Consider the following 21,142-nt stretch of genomic DNA (forward strand, 5'->3'; position numbering starts at 1 on the left):
CTTAGAGAAAGGAGTTTTTAAATCCTTAAGACTACTCATACCCTAAGCATTTTATGGTCTTCTACCATTTCCTTTCACTTAGCAGAACCACAGAAGCAGTTGCTGTGCTACTTCCTCAATAAAAATAGTTGTAGCCATTATTCAGTTCTAAGAAAGGTGCAGAAGACACTGAAGATTGTGCAGATCCACTACTTTGCAGTGATGCATGTAACATGTAACTTAGGAGTGGTCTGGGTTTTTTTGCTATGAACATACTTAGATTTATGTAATATGACATATGCAACTAAATACACAGATAAATGATGCATTTCAGAGGCTATTCTCTCCATAATATCACATACCTTAGGGACGGCAACTACTGAAAAAATGGCACCTATCTCCCCTGTTGCTCCCTCCAGGTGCAACTGTGTTTGTAAGCATGATCCTCTAGTGCTGATGAAGTCAGCAAAATGACAGTTTCCAGATCATCCATCACACCACCGGCTGGTTCACCATTCAGGATGAACACATGCACTAACAGAGTCACATGCAGTCATCAGCTCACTCTCACTTTCGCCTGCCAGGGGCACTTAGGCCCTCATTCTCATTAGGGTGTCTACAGTAATAAATATTGCTATAAAGACTTTGTCTCAAAGATTAATAGTTGAACTAAAAGCTAACCCATTTTAAAAAATAAATACATTTTTCATATCCACACAAAATGTGCAAAGAGCGAACCCTCAGCCCATCTGCTTTGAAATACTACTGACCCAGTGTACCCTCTTTCCTATCCATCCTACAAAAGGAGGTAAAATTAATTAAAACCTCACCAATCAAGAATGTCTAAGGGACATAAACAATGCTAGCATCTCTCCTGCTCCTAAAGTCCTTTTCTCCCCTGTAAAGAGCGAATGATGGGTGGTCCAACTGCACTGTGGCTCTTTGGAAGTAGAGGGCACAGCAGTCCCTGAAATCACGAAACCAGAAAGTTTTTTTATCAATATACAAAACATTCCCTCTCCTCAATGAAGAGAAAAAAAAAAAAAAAAGGACCCACCTGCTCCAGGGTGAATGCCACCAACCATGCACTATCATATCTTTGTACTGCATGATCCTGTACCGCTCCGGCCTACACTTAAAGAATTTAAGTCCTCCAGCACAGGGAACATGTTACGTGTTTGAAACAAGTCTTCTACTGTACAGCTCTACATACACTTTTGGCACTATATCAAATAATACTGACATAAATACAATAGAAAAAGCTATGCTTCATTTAGTCACGCCCTCTCACTGGAAGTCACTGGTTCAATTAGAAACTCCCTCTCCCTTTTCTGACCTGCTTTCATCCTCCCACGTTGCTTTCATTATTGTCCTCTCTCTTTTCCAATCCCCATAAAAAGAAAATCACAGAACCACAACTGCAATTTAAATACAGCTTGCACCGTATCAGTAAATAGGCTCACTTTTAAACAACTTAGAGAAAGTAAACAATTCACTTCTTTATAGTAGTCTACCTACATTTGGAAAAAAACTTCATCCAGTAAATCACTATACTTGTACATGATTCTAAAAATCAAAGGTCTCGTTCAAAAAGAACATAATTTTAATACAGACAGAACTCACGACTCTGTCACACTAAGCAAAGCATGAAAGTCAGTGATGACAGCTTATTTAAGAACAAAAAAGTGACTAAAAATACACCTGGAGATATGTTTTCCCTGCTTTTGCTTTTTGCTGTAGGTACTTGCTGAAAGAAGCTACAGTAGCCCAAAGATCTCAAGTACACTAAAGAACTTAGATACTATCAACTTAAAGGATGCCATTAAAATGGTGGAATGGCACAGAATGTGAGAAACATCATCAAAAATTACTCCATTTATTAAGATTCCTTTATATTCACATGCTATTATTTCTTTTTGATTGACTCCCTAATAACGTTGGCTCAAATGTTCAGTGGAAACTGCAGATTCGCACACACTTACCTTAGCAGCTGAAAGAGTTATCAGCTTGAAAAATCAGCATGCCAACAGAATCTCAGTCCCTAAAACACAATATAATTTGGCTCAGCTATTGTAACCGCATAGGGAATGTGCAATATAAGGCTCATTAGTTTTATCTTCATCCACTCAAAGCAAAAAAGAGCGACTGTTAGGAAAAAGGAAAACAACTGCAACTGCACATAGTTCACAAAATTAGCCACTAAAATAATGGTAAACTGCTAATACATAAAAACAGTCTGAAGCATGCTTCCACATATAACGTCCCACATTCACTGCTTTCAGTGACAACTACTTTGCTCAGTGTACACTTATTAGGATTCTTCTTGTCCATCTAGCACAGTAAATTTTCCCCTGGATCTCACCTTGCACATCACCCATGAAAAGATATTTCACAAGTGACCTTGACTCTTATTTCCTAAGAAAGTGATTCTATGTCCCCTACTAAACCATAATTTAAACACCAGCAAACCTTTAAAAAACACGCAGCTACCTTTTAAGAAATTAGATTTCTAAATATGGTAAGAACAGAGGTATTAAGTAACAAAACAGTGCTTTTTACAGTTACCATCTGCTCATAATTGCAAGTAAGATTTAGTCTGAAGAAGGATTTATTTTTTTTTTTAGATACAAGAGGAATCAACTTCAATAAACCTACTGATTGTTACCGTTGTTGCCTGATTACTTGACAAAGGTCACAAATTAGACACAACATGGGACTTTATAGACCACTTTCCTGGCAATACAGAAACCCTCCGCTACACTATAGTACCTGAGGATTTGCTCAGCCTCAACCTTGCTTTCAACAATTGAATGTCTGCAGCATTCAGAGAACAGCTTCTCCTCTTTAAATATACTTTCCCATCCTTAACTGGAAGATAAGTATTCATCTTCTGTGCAGAAAGCAACTTTAAAAAAAATAAAAAAGAAGCACAAAACCTTAATGCTCATGGTTTTCTTTGAATTGCCACCGTTCGCTGTAATGCCAAAAATACATAATAGAAGCAGAAATTGTGAATGATATTGCAAGGAAGTGGTAAAGAACCATACTGAACTTACAAAGGAGGAAGATTCTCAAAAAGCTAGCCTAACCTCACTAACCATAAAGGCAAATATGTATTTCTTTTGAACACCTCTTGAAAAGATAACAGGTTCTTGAAAGGGATAGTCATTGGTCAGCTCAAAATTTCTAACCGCTGCTCTGTGAAAGTAATAGTTGAAACACTCTTCCATGTGCTTTTCCTTACTCTATACCCACATAAACCAAGGACCTTCATTACTACAGCGTCTGCTTCCTATCATCAGAAAAACAAGTAGAACGTACTAATCTGTCTCTAAGGGGCTTACTGTCCTGCTCCAAGCTCCTCAATCAGCTTCCCCTGTGCCACCTGCAGAGCTCAGACCCTCAGTGGGAGCCAACTCAGCCCATCAATCTGTCACACCACTAACACCCTGGGAAGCAGAAGACAGAGGCAGACCAGTGGTTTGGGTTGCAGAAAGCTGTTCAGTCACCTCAGCAAATTCAACCTTAACAGAAGCCAAAAAAAGATTACACAGAAGGAGCAGCTAAGCTTGTTTTCTCTTGCATTCTACCAAGCCTGTAACTCTCATGGGAAAGAACTATACGTAAGAAAAGGAAACACAGAAGAATTCTGTAAGTAAAATGACTTGCAAAAAACAAGTCTTAAGCATAATTAAGAGATCGTAGCAGCAGACTCACATTCTTAGTCAAAGTTTAGCTTAGGATAGTTATAAGACTCTCACCCCAAACGCAGTTAGAACTTAATGCAAAATGACAGCTAAATATACTAACTTCTCTAAGGTTTAAGCAGACCAACCCTGACAAGTCTTGCTGTGACAGTTTAAGTCACCACTGTCTCAAATGCCTCTCCCACCTCTCTGCTAGGTCAGGGTAAGCAAACGTGTCTGTGTCCCAGCTGCTCCAGTTCACAGTTGGACTGTGGCTTCCCAGGCAGCTGAGCTGATTTGTCACCACCAAATACAGGTCCCGCCTGCCAGTTTCCTGGCTGTACGCTGACCTACCCTTACACACCATACTCCAGCACTTGTCAGACCTTTCCACAGATTCACTCAAATCAGTAACCCAGAACAAAAACTATCTTCTGGGGGAGGAGGGATGAAAGGAAGGAAGAAAAGTGAATTTTATTGATTCAGTCACGAACCCAGTGAGCGCCAGCCACACTGCAATGCAATTGACAGTAACACTCCGAGGACAATGCGACCTCCCACTTTGGCAGCAGCACACTATCAGAAATCTGGTGCATCCACAGCTTCAGTTTAGACCTACTTAATTGTATTTTAAATAATGCAATAAAAAAAACTCCCCACAATTCATACATTCCCTTTACTGATCTTGTTTTAGGAACTGTAAGCTCTGACAGTGATAGTAAATACAGTGTTTAGCCCACCAAAGTGAAGTTTCAAGAGCCATTTTTAAAAATCTTTACTATATCTTTTGTACTTCTAAAAAACATCTTGGGAAATGGGGACGATTCCCTATCCTCTCCTTCCTCCAGCAACTCAATCAGTTGAGTCACCTTTTTATATTTTAGAATATTTTTTTTAACACATTATTATTACAGTGTGTACCCTCTCCTTTCATTCACCTTCTTCCTCCATCTCTCATACTGCTGTAATACTTCAAATGCAAAACGGAAGCGGCTCCTTATATTCATTAAAAGGAGATTGCTGGAGTTATATATAAACTTACTTCTATGCAACTGTGCTTCATCCACTGATTCTAGACTTATAAAACAACTCACAAATGATACCAGTGTGTAAGAAGAGAGCAGGTTATCAGCTCATAAGCAGTTTCCATGCAAACAGTAATTTCAAAATTGGCATATAAAATTCATCTCTTCAATAGATTAAAATGATGACACAAAACCTGTGAATACATATACTTTTTAACAAAGCCTTATTTGGCACCAACCTGTTTTACAAAATTATAGGTTTTCCTAGATTTCAGATGTTTTCCTATTGCATCACCCAGGAATTATGTGGTTACACTAACATTAACTGGGTGCAGTTGCAAAATGAGCTGTCAGTATCCTAGAATTAATCAATCTCAAGCATATTGTTTCGTAATTAAGCTTATTAATGCATCATCCCACGAATATGAAAACAACAGCAATAAACACACATCCCAGAAAAGAGGGAGAATTAGAAGGCTCTTTTTCAACTTTCTAGGACTGCTACATCATTTGGAGGCCATTCTTCATCGTCAGTCCTTTTCCCTGTGGTTGTGCTAATGGTCTCCAACTGGGGAGCATTTTATATAAGCAAACTATTCTTAAACCTTTAAAGTCACCTAACTACACCTGTGTTTTAATAAAAACATAAATTTTAAAAGATTCAAAAGCTTTGGATATTTTGTTGTTGTTGAATTGATTCATAGGTAAATTATTTCTATGTTTCCATGAGATTAATTTATGCTACAGCCCCTGCAATAATTAATTTCCCACTTGGGAAAGACATAGAAATTCAGATTGCCATTTAACTAATACTTGACTATTGAAAGAGAAAGAAGAAAATAGGGTATGTATAACAAGTTTATTTCTGTTTAAATGATACAAGCTAGAAGTTCCTTTCAATTAGTGTTATTTTTAATTGCGAAATGCAAGTATTTAGAGACAAATTGCTAGAGAAATATAATCTCCATGATGCCCATAGTCAAATACTATAATACTTTTAATAACTGTTGTGGTAAATGGGTCAATGATCCCTGAACAAGATAATCAAATGGACACTCCAAAAATACACTTTTACTCCTCCTTATCACAGTACATTTACAACAACCATATGAGAAGATTAGATTACACATCTGGGATGTCAGCAGACTAACACCTTATCATCCTGTCTTCTGGCATTATAATATTACAGCTCCCTTACATAGTTACACATGCTCCTATTGTGCCCAAATAGCTTTTATGGGGCATTTTTCATAAGAAAAACATCTGCAGAGCACAAATGCAAAGCAGTTATTATTGTCCATTTTTTTAAATGAAAATTGTGTGAATCATACTTAATTCAAGCAGGCTTGCTTTTCAGGTTTGTCAAGTTTAAACTCCACACAGATGCAAATTACTGGTAAAACTTCTCCCTGCATCTTAATGAGGTACACTATAAACTATGAAGCCAACTTGAAAACAAGAACGTTTCTGAGACAAATTTCACTTGACCTAGGTATTGTAAGCTTTTAAGGAACTGGTATTTCAAATTAAAGTTTTACCCAACAGCACTTAACTTCTGCATGATCTTGAACCTGTGACTGCTACACTAGTTTCCCAGAATAATGCCTGTGCTGGCACAAATTTTTGTGTAAGGATTTTACCGCATGATAAGCGTGCCTAAGCAGTCCTGTGAAGACTCCCAACTGCTGAGCTCTGAACCCAACCTCTTTTCAAAACATTGTCTCATCCTTTCAAGTATATTCAGGCCAGAAGGGAAAGTAAATTGTCAAAACTGTTTTGAAGTACTAAACAACCAAATTTAAGAAGTCATTTCAGCTAGCAGCTACCACCGTCTCAATTGTATCTTGACCAGTTTAAAAACGATTGCCAACACAGAACTGCCAAGTGTGTGGCATGTGGAACATGCTAATCAATAGGGAGATTTCCTTCCCACAATTCCTGCCTACTGCTGCTTCAAACAGGGCAGGCTGAGCTCTCCAAGAAAAATGGGAAAGTCACAGACAAATGCAATCATTAAGGTTCAGCAATGAGACAGATAAGCTGAACTCCTAAATTAAAACATGCAAATGCCTGTGCACCCAAGATAAATGAACAAAAAAAGTCTCATCCTAAAGAAAATCACAGGATGAGCTATACTAGAAGTTGCAGCTTATAACTCGGCATTTTAAGAGATGGTATCTTTTCTTCCAAGACATTAATGCATTCTGGAAAATATGGACATGACAATGAGCAGACTTAGTATTCTACTAACAGCTAATACTCCTTCATTACTTTAGTCTCCCAGTTTACTAAAAAATGAAGCTTATGCTACAAAACCGATTAGCCCTCCTTCCAATAACTTTGGAACCCATAAATCAGTTCTAAATACATCTAAAATGAAGAAAAGAGTTTTTAAAGACAATTAAGTTACTACGAATTTTATGAAAACTGGAGGCTGGATAGACATTTCCAAAATACCAATATCACTGAAGGAGACAAGAAGAACTTGGAAATTACATATGCAAAATGCAGTCTAAACAAATGAAGAATGCCAATTCTGAAGTGCTTAAATTATCTTATATGGTTATGGGAAAGTTTAAATACTGTCAAAACAGCATTCATGCATATAGAATACAATACCAGCATTTCGTCTTAGAAATATTTTCAATTTGTTATCTACATACGTGCTATCCACCCAGGCTTACAAATACAGAAACCAACTGTTTGCTTTACAGTCAGATTGTAAGCAGAGGGTCTCCAGAATTTCTAATGACAATAATAAAATTATTAAATGCAACGTAACTGTTGAGTTACGCACAATTTTACGGCCCCTGCCTTAAGTGGATTTTTAAACAAAAAAAACAGATGAGTTGCATACTCAACTTATTTATGACTATAAACCTCTTGGAACAGGTATGAAGTTATGTTTACTAGCCTGAAGAAAGCCTAATAAAACATTCTGGCAATTTAAAGATAAACACCAGAAAATTATTTCACTGTGTAACTTAATTTTTTTTTATTTTTTTTTTTTTTCATTCCCCCAGTGGTTCACAGGTTGTTGTAATAATTTTGTGTGCCAAGCTACCTACTATATTAGCTATGATGGTGTCTAGCTCTTTAAATAGATGGTATCACTACGGGGACAGAGGAAGAACTGCTGGACTGTTTCTATGACGAGAAGGGTAGTGGGAGAAGTGAAATGTGAGCAGCAGGTTTGGAAGCCTGAGGTATTTTTTCACTTCTGTTTTGTATTTTTTCCATATACACAGGAAACTCCCTTAGGCGGGGAGAAAGACCAACTTCCCTACAGCTAAATACAAGAACATGTAAAACAGAAAAGCCATTCAATGTTTCCATACCTTAACAAAAAAAATTAAATATATATATATATAAATCTAACGAATCAGACAAAAACTTCAACACTGAAATAGTGAAATTTAATTTTTCCACCTCCAAAATTTCTTCAGACAGCAAAGTCTTTGCAGTAGCAGGAAATCCAAAAGATTAGGATGCCTCTCCACACACATATACATACATCATCATCTGCCTTCGTATGTAGAGAGTTCACTCTCTTCCCCAACCCCAGACTACTGTCCATCCGTTCCCCTCCACTCCCTTCTGCTGCTGCAAAGCACGTGAGGCAACGATGAGGAAGATGGGCAGAGCTGACACAGTCCACCCAGCAGTGCAGGGCCTTCTGCTCCCACTGCCAGTGGATGCAGGGGTTATTCCTCTTCAGGTCTAGGCTCCAGCAATCCATTTGTCCACCTCCAACAGCAGGATTAATGGACAGCTGAAGAAGAGTAAGAACCAGACAAGCCTAAATGGTACTTCCCCTGAACATTCTCCTGTCTATGACTATTTTCAATTCAGGGGATTTCTGAGATCAATGTTGATGCCATGAATAAACACAGCTTTCATTAATAATTGGACCTCACATGGTCCAAGCATACTGTAGATAGTAAAGGACACATACTATGTGCTTTAGAGACCGGGGGGGGGGGGGGGGGCGCAGAGAAGAGACCAAGGTAGAGTTCTGCCATAGAACAAGGCTACGCTAGATATGCAAGGCAATCCCAAGGCAACTTGGCATCATCAGTATGATCAGCCTCGCACGGCCACCCCACCCCAGAACTAAAATTCAGTTTTAACACGTCAGCAAAGCCAGTTTCATATTGGAGTGACACTTGAAAAGCCTGCAAATCACACTGCTCAGAAGCCGCAGACGCTCACTGTTGACCTGAGCACTGTGACAGAATGCCACAGCCGTTGGAAGGTACGCACCGAAAGCCAGCCATCAACTGCGGTATGGTAATACAAATGCTTACTAATAAAATTAACTACAAACAGTAAGGGAAAGCGTAATGAATCTCTACTAGTCATGTATTTAGTTTTCCCAAAGTTAATTTAAGTAAGAAAACAGAGCGCTTTATTTAAAAAAAAAAAAAAAAAAAGAAGTTGCAGATCCAGATGAGGTTTTTGAGGGGGTTTGTGGGATTATTTTGGGTTTGTTTTGTTTGGTTTATTCAAGGTTTGTTCCCCTCCCCCAGGAAAGGATTTTCCAGTTTCCCCAGAGACTGGCAACTACAAAGCACAGTGTCCTTTCAGAAATATATCTTCATTAACTACACAAACAATGTCACGACAGGCACCCAACAGCTGCTCAACTATGCTACTTTTAATAGTTACAAGACCTGGTCAACCATGCCAGCATACCTTGGGACTAACCTAAAGTACACTAACCATCAGGGTACCACTCTTCACAATACAAAAGGAATATAGAGAGGTCCCGAGACCTCCAGTTATCCTGACTGGTTTTCTAATGAAACCCACCACAGTCCATGCTTTCAGGTATACTAGAGCCCCTGTTAAACAGGGGCTGTTAAACTCCCTGAACCTGCATGGCACCCAGCAGATAAAGTTTGCAAGCAGTATGAGTTATAGGTGAATAGAGGCTACTTACAGGAATGACAGCGTGTCAAGACCTAGGGCACTTTAGGCTCGAAGCCCTCAAGAAGATGTTTCTAACAGCTACCATTAATTGTAGACACTGTCGAAAACTGACAGAATAAGGAATCAAGAAGATTGAGACAAAGGCAAAAGCAAGTGCACAATGCAATAAACGGCCTCAGGCAGAAGAAAATGTAGTGGATTCCATTACAGATTATTTGGCAAAGGAGAAGCTGATAAATGACTCAACTCTTAGGAGAACAGCATGAAGTTACTTTTGGCTTCCAAACCAGAAATTAAGAAAGCAGCTGAAAAAAGGAAGAGGCCACAGACAGAAGGAGCAATGAAGATCTGGGACAAAGCTTAAGTGTTTGCTTCCTGTTTCTCCAACTATGGTCCAGTGTTGCAAGACTGAATGCTGTGTTTCCTTTTACCAAAGGAGAAAGGTTGCCCATATCAAGCCTCGCTGGCTGGAACTATTATTTCATCCTGATATACAAAGGACGTGCCAATTTGACTTTTTAAATTCTGCTGCAAAATGAAGGGGGAAGGAGTTCTTTAGCCAAAGGGCTACATGAGCTGCTTAATCACTGAGAGTAAACTGAGGTTCACTGTCGAAAGAGAAAGTGCACGCATCAGTGCTACACATCTACTTCAGGAATGTCTTGACGTTAACCTTTCAAATACAGATTTTATTTTTTTTTGTGATGCAACAATAGCAGTCAAGTTCATGACAAGTGTACCACAAAACCTACAAACTACTAGAGATTCATTCTCTGATGAGAACAACAAATGTAGGAGAGAACTATTTCAATCAAATTGGTAGTTTTTAGCCTATATTAAAACACCTCAGTATGAATACTTTCTCTAAAGTTCTGAAAAGGTATAAAGAAAAGCAAATCTAATGTTTGTACTCAAACACTGAACCATGCAAAAAGAAAAGTTACAATTTTATGCAGAAAGCTATACATGCTCTTTTAACCCATCTTACATTAGGAGAAACTTTCTGTATAGTAAATATTAATTCAAGTTGCATTACAAAGCTGTATAACAAACAACCTGAAGTTTATCTGTATACACACATCCCTTTTTAGGCAATGCTTATTTACAGAATTTAGCTTCCAAAACCTGGTCTCAGCTTTCCTTTGTTTGCTTCCATCACTTCAAAAACAATCCTTTCTCCCAGTTCTGTTGCTTTAGAAATGAACCATGTTAGTAAGAACAAAGTGTCCTTTTTCTTCACAGCTCTCAATATACTCCCTATAAAGCCACTAGCAACAGATTGCAGCCTCTGAATTCATTTGAAGTTCTATTTTATCCGTCCTTGGAGTAGCAAAAGGATAACCAAATAGTAATGGCTTCCCATACACTTCTAAGGTGATGAAGAGGACTGAAACATGGCAAAAGAGACAAGGGTAGTTAAAAGAAATAATGAAACTCCTCCAAAATAAAGTGATCCTCCACTATGTCTTCCTACCCCTCACAAAATACATTTCCTGCCTTCACAATATTAACACTTGGGATCTTTCTTTGGCTTTCCCCATATAACAATTTTCTTCATCTCTCTGTATCCATGTTTTGTCTTCTATTACACAAGATATCTGGGGTTCCTGAATTCTTTAGATGCTATTTTCTCTCCAGCCCTCATCAGTTCTTTAGCTGGGAGACAGCAGCACACCAGTGCTCATTAGACACCCCCTCTCACAATCAAAGACACCTGTATGGCCAAAGTCCAAGTTCCAAAAAGCAAGGAATAGGGTTTGTACTTGACTTAAAACATACAGTTGTTAGAATATCACATGGGTTGAGTAGTAACAGTGACTTCCCCATTCTGTAGATAATGGTGGTGATAAAGCACACCATAAGCCTTACAGGGCTGGTAACAGCAAAAATTGGAGGGAAAAAAAGGAACATGAGAGATCCACAGTAAGGAGCAACACTGTTGGGAAGTAGTCTGGAAGTACTGTTCTGGACCAAGGTAAGTGAACACAGACTGCCCAGGAACAAAGAGAACAGGGCTTACACAGAAACTTCACAGAAAAAAAAGGAGAGAGAAAGTATTCTGGTGTACTGCTCCTTAAAAAAACCCAACCAAACAAACAACAAAAACCCCCAGATGTAGGAGCAAAGCTAACTGAGGGCTGGTCACAAAATTCAGGAGAGAACAAGATTGAAAGAAACTAAGAAAAATTTAAAAACCCAACATTAATTCAATATGCTGTATATAACACAAGAGGAAGCTGAATTGACCAGATATAAACTGGAATCAGAGGAAAGGAATGTCAAGCAGTGGCTATATGCATTTTTCAACTAATGTCAAAATGAAAAGGAGAACAGTATTAGTTAGGAAAGCAATTTGGACACTGGCAGAATAGCATCTTCAATCTTAAAAAAAAGTAATATCATTACTGAAGGAAATTGCCTAAAACCAGGACATTAAGTGGGAGAATACTGAATACAACAGAGAAAGTATCAAAACTGCCACCAGTAAAATCTACGTTAAGAAAGCACCTTAAAACAACAATATCCACAATTTGATTCCTATGCACCAGAAGCACAGAGGAAACCTTCCAGTAAGTGAAGAAGTCTCTTATCTCTACAGATGTAATACTCATCACTGCTTAATAACTTCTGGCAAACAGAGGTCTGTTGCTTTTTGGGTTTCTTAGGAACTGTTCTAACAGAAAAAGATAAAATTTCAAATTTGAACTGATGCAACACAACTTTCATGACTACGCAAACTGACAAGTCTAACCAGTCTACTGCTAACTTGAAGTGTCATACAGCAATAAGGTGAAACAGTTGAGTCAGTTCATGTTTTCCAAATGCTTACTAAGTATCAAACAATATAAAAAGAAAAATAAAATTAAGATTTTTGTCCAGAAAAACCATCTGGATGAAACACTGGAAAACCCACAGATACGTGCAGAGAGTTCTTGCTTATATATTTTATTTCCATATGGAAATTCAGCCTTGATTCAGGGAACACTCTGACAAGGACTAGCTTCAAACTCTGCCTTGACAGGTATCTTCAGCATATCTTCTGAGGTCACCTTTTATTTACTTCAGTCTCAAAAGCTACATGTAGGTGCAGAAGCTAGCCAAAAAGAAGAACAATTATCCTTACAGCTCAAGGGATCTAATAAAAAGAGCTGTCCTAATACTTTGTAGTAGTCTTTAACACTTGCAAATGACTGCAAGAGTCTGGTCCCCCTTTCCTTTGCTACCATTTGAAGCATGATTTACCATTTCAATAAGCTAATTGTGAGTAAAACTTCTCAATAAGACCTTTTTTAAACATTGTTTCATAATGACTCCTTTGTTTTGCCTGTTAACTATTGTGAAATACAGGTATTCTGCCCATTGCAAATAAAAATGCCAAAAGTTCTGACGTTTGTTTTAGCATAGTTCTAATGTTTGTTTTAACACAGTTCTTAGTATTTTGAGAGTGATGCTATCCAAACGTAAGCACTGCAAACACAAATATATTTACTGTATTATCAAAACTGAACACGAACCTGGCCAATGTCTGTATTATTAATTAAAATAGATATTAGAATAAGTTTTTCTGCCTTAACTTTCCTGTTTCACATGACCTTCATGGTAAATAATACTTCAGATCTAGAGAACTCCCTATTTTCCATCTCTACATAATATATTCTTCTATCACTCTTGCCAACAAACTAATAGGGACATTCACCTCCACAATCAGCAGCAAAACAACTAATAATGGAAGCCACTCCTGTAAATTTAGTACTAAAATGAAGATTTCTCAAACTTTTACATCGTGATTAGGATTCAAAGTTAGTATCATTTGTGCTGACTGAAAGACTTTGTCACAATGCACCAAGCACGCTAGAACCCTCTTCCAAAGAGGAAGCCTGATCCCAAATACTTATTTTGATTAACTGCTCTGCATAGCTTATTAATGAGAGATTTGTAATGCACATGTAAACAAAACAAAACCAACATCAACGAGGCAATACTAAAAAAAAAAAATAAAAAATTGGAATGCAAAAGGAAAAGAAAAAAGCCTAAACCAAAAACAACACCCCAGGACTCAGTGCTGGCAAAGAAGTGCTGAACAGCAGAAGAAAAAAAATTTGGCCAGAAAAATACTTGGACAGAAGAGACATGTCCAAAATAGTTTTGCTATATCCCCCTCACTTCTGGAAGATATTACATTATTAAAGATTTTACTAGTCATCACTGTATATGTACTACAAAACTAAGAGAGCATGAAAAGAAACACACATGCAGAGTAACACCAGTCTTTCAATAAAGCTTTTTCTTTTCTGAATTCTTACACCCACTACCAAAGCCAGAATTGGATAGCTGATTTGGAAAGTGGTAAAATATTTTGAATTTTAAAAATAAATACCTAATCTGAATTTCTTCAGTAGAATAAAGACACGGCTACAGCACACTGCAGTGCCACTTCATTTTCCCGCATGACACATTTATCCACTGGTCTTGCCCTATCCATTGCTTTTATGTCTCAATTATGTAAGAGCAGCATCTCTCTAGTGTCTCTTCTAATATCCCACACTATTACCAAAACACATTAATTATAAATACAGTCACTGTTCATCTTCCTTACCATACCTTTCTGTTATGCAGATTAAGAACATAAGAAAGTCTGCTATCTCTTGCCCATCTTTCACTTTTAACACAGTCACAGCAGGGAGAGAAGACATGATGCCACCTGTCAAAACCCAGCAAACTCTGAACAGCCCATAACCACAAAGAGCAACGAGAACCGAATCGGGAGACAGTAATTCTATTTCCCCCTCTCCACAGACTCTGCATTTGACCTTGGCAAGTCACTGGTTTTTTGTGCTTGTTTTTTCATGTTCAGGACATGAAGGGCTTTTACGCAGATGGCTGGAACAACAACAACAACAAAATAACTGAGTAAGTTTAATTATTATTTATTCTATTATGCCAGGCCTTAGAACTCTTCCGCAATGGCATAAATTCAGAGGGAGCACAAGCACCTCTGATTCTCTAGACCTTCATTTTGAAGTTCGCTTTACGTAAGAGCATTGGTGAAAGCAGTAACCCGTTATCAGAGACCCCCCCCCACTGTATCAAAAACTGATAAAAGCTTAGTTTCACAAGTTCTTCTGCTAAGCAAACAAGTTTAACTTTATTTTCTACACTGGCCGTTCCTAATCTACAGCTTGCAAAAGAAACACCGTCTGCAAGATTCTCTACCACTGCTCCCAGACAAAATTACAGAGTTCAAATAAGAGCTGCCAGGAAAAGAAAAGTAAGATATTGCCTAGAGAGTATTTTTTACTCTGTGCCATTCTATGGTCCAGCAAAAATTAGGGACCAGTATTTTACACAATTCAATTCTTTCTCTCAGGCTTAGAAAATCGTGAATTTCATGGCTGCCTGATCAAATTTCATTCTGATACCAAGTTTCCTGGTAATCTCCCAAAGCACCACACACTGGAAATACGCCACAACTATAGCTTTGAAAAAAAAAAAAACAAAGTGCAGATGAAGTGTCCAACAGATCAAGTAATGTTATCAAGAATACCACTAGAAAGACTTCTTTCTGGCACATACAGAAAAATTTCTACATTTGTCCATACGAATAAAGGGAAAATTATAAATGTTCATTCTGCTACTCAAATAACTATAAATCATTAGATTAACAATCAAAAGACTGACTAGAAGCCATTGCAATATATACCCTTGAATCTCACCTATCAGAAGCAGAAAAATTAAATGAAGCAATAGGTGTAGTCTCACACAGAGCAGTCAAAAATGACCACTTCCCAATACAGCTTGTTGCCTACTACAACAGGTGTCCTGGATTTTCAATATACTGATTAAATGGCACTTCATACAAGTTAGTCATGCAACTAGAATGAAAAGGAGGTAATTCTTGCACCTGAATAAGAAACAAATGAGGAAAAGTTATACCTTAACACAACCACCTTAATGTCTTCATGTTTTCCAAGTGAAGCAGTGAAAACAACTTTATTTAAATAATTACAGAAATACATATTCAACAAGAATGTTTTCAAGACTTATCTACATAAAAACACATGTCCAAAAATGAGCCTCATGAAATTGCTGAAGAAACATGCTTTTGACTGAAACATTCAGATTGCTTTAGAAATAATAAATCATGCCCCAGCAGCATGTCATTCATTGAAAATCTGATTAATCAAAATAATAAAACACTATAATGATTATATCTTCTGGTAAAATTTTACAGATCAGTCAAGCTTTTCAAAAATTACAAAAAATATTAAATGGAACAAAAAAAATAGTGTTTATCCTTGTAAAGCCACGTAAAACCTTGTACATAGCCTGTGTCTATTGTAAGGATGTAAAATTGCAACCTGAATCAAGAAATGTCTCACACCATACATACTGAAACCCCTACCTTCTTTCCTTTCTTAGTAAAGAAGTTTACCGCTGCGAATACGTAGATCATGCATTTACAAGCAGAAGAGCATGAAGATACATGGCCATATATCACTATCTGGCTAACTAAACTCCAGTTGAAGAGTATGAAGTATTTTTCAGTAAATGAAATGATTTTAAATAGTATACATCAGCACTGAAAAGTGGCCTATAATGTCACATAGGAACACGCTATGAAAGAGTGTTTCTTTAGGTTGCAATGGGTACTTTTTTTTTTAAAAAAGGTAGCAACCACAAAATACACCCACGAATTATGAGTGAAGTGCACCACAACATAAGTAGAACCCCAGGAAATAAGATAATGTCAAACTCTAAGTTTAGCACTTACTTTTCCAAGACCCAGTAAGAATATAATGATATGGAAACTACTACTTTCTATTAATAATTTTCTCTTCAAAGAAATTTATTGTGTGTTTCCTTTTCTGAGTTTTTACATTGGAAAGAGATAACCATAATTCCATATTACTTCCTTGCCTCATATAATCTTAATTATTAATTAGTGTGATTATGTTCAAGACAAGTATGAAGTGTACAATATTAGAACATTATAAGCATTTCCACATAAAAATTTGAGAGTTTTTGAAAAATGAGAACTCAGAATATAATTTTACACATATAATTACAAACTTGCCTTAAAATACTAGACTTAAAAGACATATCCAGTTTTGCCAACAGAATTAAGATTTCACCTGACAGTCAGCTAGTGACATTTATCTTTTTCCTTTCTTGACCTAAATACACGGGGAGGGGGGGGGGGGGGGGGAAAGCAACTCTTCAAAAGCAGGCAAGCACTACAATTGCTCAATTTTTTAAAATGCTGCAATAACGTGATTTTTTTTTTTAAAATCCCCTTAATAGTACATCTTTGCCATGAAATGCTTTTGGGAAGCAGTGATTCAGCACATTACAGTGCCATATGGGTCATTTAATAATGTGCTTGCAACAAACACCCAAAGAATTTAGGGTGGCAAGTATTACAAACATAAAAGAGATGTCCTGAAACTTTAAAATTCTGCTGACATGATTTCCTTTCCAAATGTGAAACTAATATTTTGCATAAACTACATTCTTCATTCCCAATAGAGATTCAAATGTATTCCATAAGATAGAATAGTTGTTCGTATTAAACATGTATTTTACAAATCTGGTTACAATTTCTCTCTTCAATTTTATCAAAAAACAAACATAGCGTCGAACAGGTATGTACTGCACCTTAACTGCACTCTTCACCAAAAATGAGTTGCTAACTATAACAAAGTTTCAAAAGATTTTTTTCAAAATCTTTGCCCATGAAGGCACCACATGTCTTTTAGGAAGGCTTTATAAGAAGCTGCAGGCTACTTTAGCTTCTTTTCACATTATTTTTAAATACAGAAATTCCTTCATTTCAGAATAGTGAAAACCACCCTATAATTAATTATTACTGCAAAGCAGAAATTAGCAAGTCAGAGGACAGAAACTCTCATTCACAAACCCATGATCATTTATGCAATTCATAGTACAGAATAGCATACTTAGAGTTATCTCTGCAAAGAGGTATCAGCAAAGGATATTGCCTTTTAACTATCGGTAAAAAACACACACACATTATGCCTCATAAAACAGTCTACAGATTATTTCTGGAGAAATCAAGCTATAAAAAGATTATTTTTAAAGTCTTTGTGCTCTGTATCAACAGGAATGACCAAGTCAGAAATGACAAAGAGCTACTTAATACAACAAACAAACAATGAAATCAAATAAAATCCAAATCAAGAGCTAAACTTCATCAAATTGACTGAAACTAAAAAAGGTTAAAAGAATATGTGTAAGCATCTCAGAAGACTTCTTCAAGAATATAGTGCTCACAATTTCCCAATAGCCAGACTTATGATGCTGACATGCTCTCCTTGATAATGATTTAGATGTTAGTCACACAAAACCATCTACTCATTTGATTGTAAATGAGTTTTTCCCAACCTTTAACACTCATCATGTGCATACACACAATAGCTGTAGTTATGCTATTACTCAAATCTTAATAAGCACTATGTTTAAACCTCCAGTGACAGTAAAAACTGTAGCCTGAAGATCCCATCCTTGAACTCTACTCCTATAGTCTATGTAATCCTGTTTCCACTCCTTGAGCATCACTGAAACCATTCTAACATCTTTTGCACCCTTAACCCTATGACGAGGCTCAGAATCAATATGTAATTCTTATCTCCCTAGACCTGTCAATCACCCAGGACTACCAGCAATGCTTCTTTTCTGGAAATATTCTAACTGGTTTCCTTGGCATTGTTGCTCTCATGATTCATCCCTTATTCTAATTGTTCTTTCAGTGTAGCCTCCTGAAGGAGCCTCCTCATTCACCTGTACTATTTTAGGAATTATTTATTAGGTTTCTGTCTTGCATCCCTTTCCATTCTCCCTCACTTTATCCAGGGCCAGGATTCAAATTCAACTATCAACTCCCTGCCATTAATCAGAAACATACGCTCTACTTCTTAACTCCTGTGTTTGTCCAAGCTAACACCTCAGCTTGCATCTCTCTTTCTCTGTACAGACGCCTCATTATCAGCTCAGTCTCAGCATAGACAAAACACAGGTTCTGCTCTCCGTCATTGCTTCAGTCTCCTTTCCACCACTGCAAGTCATTGACTTTCAGGACTCTTGACAAAGCATCAGCCCTCAAACTATGGCTCCCTATAGGTCCTAGAAATACGCTCGTTTTGAGATCCTGGCAATGCCTACAACATCACCAAGACGTGCCTTTAGTAGCTTAAATTTTATCCTGTGACCACAGCGGTTCACATCTGAACTAGAGAAGCATCCTTCTCCATCTTTCAAAATCCAGAGCTGACCCTGTTCTATTTATTCTGAACATTCCTCTCTAGATAGCTTTTTTAGCCTAAGGTCAGATCACACAAGTCTTCCCCCATCTCTTGAGCAGCATCCGCTTTATGGTCTGCTTCAAGACCCTTACTGGTCAATGTCCCCATCCTAAAATCACTAATCAGGATGTAGATGAAGTTAACATTTTCATCTCTGAATTTCTCTTCTGTTGCCCTTGGGAGAGCTTCACAAAGCAGGACCTTCTTCTTTCAAAAACTTCCTACAAGTTTATCCATAGTTCTCAAAAACAAACACAACCACAAACAAACAAAACGACCAGATGGCTGGCACACCTAGACCACTACACTAAAATTCACTGCATTGATAACAAACATTCGCCTATATCATCACAGATGTGATGTGTCTTCCCTTACCCTTAAATCGTTAAGTATTCTGGGTCAGGAAACACCTCGTAACCACAGAACTTTTGGATGACTAATTCAGACACATAACTTAAGTAGTCTGATACTTAGAACTCTGTGTTACTAAAACAATTCTCTACTTTACAGTGCCTATGGAAAACACCACACCAGCGATAAGCCCACTCAGTTATTTTTGTCTTTTTCAAGGCTTCTCAACTTTTGTGAAAAATAATCCAAGCACTATCTTGTATTCTGCTATTACAGAGGCTTTTATTGCTGATCAAGTACTCAAACCTGTATCTAGCATTTATCATTTTTATCTACCCTTTCTAAATTTTGTTCATTTATTTGCTGGTATAGGAATCTTTGCAAGGGTTTTTTTTGCAATGGCTTCTTGCATTATTTTCTAGTATTTTAAAGATCAGGTCGTCCCAGGCTACACCATTCCATATTTTATGTCATTTTAAGATGACACAAAATTTAAGTTCTTAGGATTAGAAGTTCTGTCGTATGGTTGTATTAGGACTAGCACAGCAAATTTCAAACTAATTGAGGCCTACAGGTATTTTTGTAGTATCAGTAATTATTTATAACAAAGTGTTTTGCACTCAAAACGCACTTCTCTTATTAAATAACATTTTCATTAATTTTGTCATCTCAAAACGATAAGTTTCATTAAACCATTCACAAGCAAAACCAAAAATACTCCACAAACCCCCCAAATACTATCCTATTATCCCAGACATAAATTAACCACTTAATTTTAAATAGTTCAAATAGTTAATAATTCATTTTCAGTCACTTGGTTCATGTTTCTGTGTACTTTCTCATTATACCTAGTTCTGCCACTGTACAATTTAGGTTCGGTGGTACTGTACATAAAAGCAGTTTTGATCAAAATGTTCCTTGTGATGCAAGTAGCAGGAGCGTGCCACATGCTGCAAGCAAAAAACTGGTAATGTACTCTTACTGCCCCCCAAAAGTACTGCAGTAAATCCCTACTATTCCATTCCAACAGAGCAAAAACCTATGTACCATAATTTAGGCTTTCACAGGAAGAAAAACTGTGTTTTTACATTCAGCTTATATTGACTGCACAAAAGCCATATGCTTTATCTCAAAGTTTGAGAAGCTACAAGAACTGCAAGCTGCCCATGAAAATACAATGCGGTATTTGGGTATTACATTCTTCAGTTACAGCTTTTTAATTGCAAGCACTTTTTTCCAGTGCAAGTCAGCTTTTCCAGAACTGTCTAGAAAGAAAATCGTATTTACTGACAGTTTTTTGAAAAAAAAAATAAAAAAATGCAGCTACTGGAGTATCATCGATTTTTAAACCTAATACACAAACAACTCCACATCAGAGCTGTACTCCAAAAACAGGTCATATAATGAAAAAATCAGGCTCCTTAATGTAATCTAACTATAACAGTAACTAAAGTTAACAGACTTAATTTTAACAATGCTAAAAATATTTATCAATAAGGAAACAAGACTACTTTTTCAGAGAATTGGACTTACAGGTTTTGAACAATAAATTTAGTATTAAAAACCTAAACTACAATTTTTCTCACTCTTGTTAAAATGCTTTTTTCCCTAATTTACAAATTATTTGACCATTTATTTAAAAAAAAATAATCTACAGTTGTTATTGTCAACATTTTAACAGATCTCTAAGAAGGATAAAAGTAACGTCACAAACATGAGAAGACTTCTGACAAACCTGTAATAATAATAAACAAAAGGAAAGGGAGCCCAAATATTTAGATGAGTAAACTAACAGAAACGTGGAAAAACTTAATCGCTAACTAGAGTGCAGACTAATACTTATAGCAAA

At 37.0% G+C, this 21,142-nt stretch overlaps 1 protein-coding gene across 11 annotated transcripts in view; it reads right to left on the reverse strand.

The window, feature by feature from the left end:
* RBPJ (recombination signal binding protein for immunoglobulin kappa J region) overlaps positions 1-21,142 on the reverse strand; it is a 158,954-nt gene that overhangs the window by 40,848 nt on the left and 96,964 nt on the right. The window contains exon 2 of one of the 11 annotated variants that reach the window (XM_054202035.1): positions 1,962-2,020. The exons of 7 other annotated variants lie outside the window; for them this stretch is intronic. Coding sequence is in view for 1 of the 4 variants with exons in the window: in XM_054202025.1 (XP_054058000.1) it covers positions 14,225-14,316 (92 nt within the window). In the remaining 3 variants the exon portion in view is untranslated. Of the gene's footprint in view, positions 1-1,961; positions 8,110-14,224; positions 16,763-21,142 lie in introns of those variants that run through there. 3 more of the 11 variants (XM_054202025.1, XM_054202034.1, XM_054202036.1) reach the window with 3 other exon arrangements.

This window comes from Rissa tridactyla, chromosome 5 (assembly GCF_028500815.1).
Source record: "Rissa tridactyla isolate bRisTri1 chromosome 5, bRisTri1.patW.cur.20221130, whole genome shotgun sequence".
Classification (NCBI taxonomy): Eukaryota; Metazoa; Chordata; class Aves; order Charadriiformes; family Laridae; genus Rissa; species Rissa tridactyla.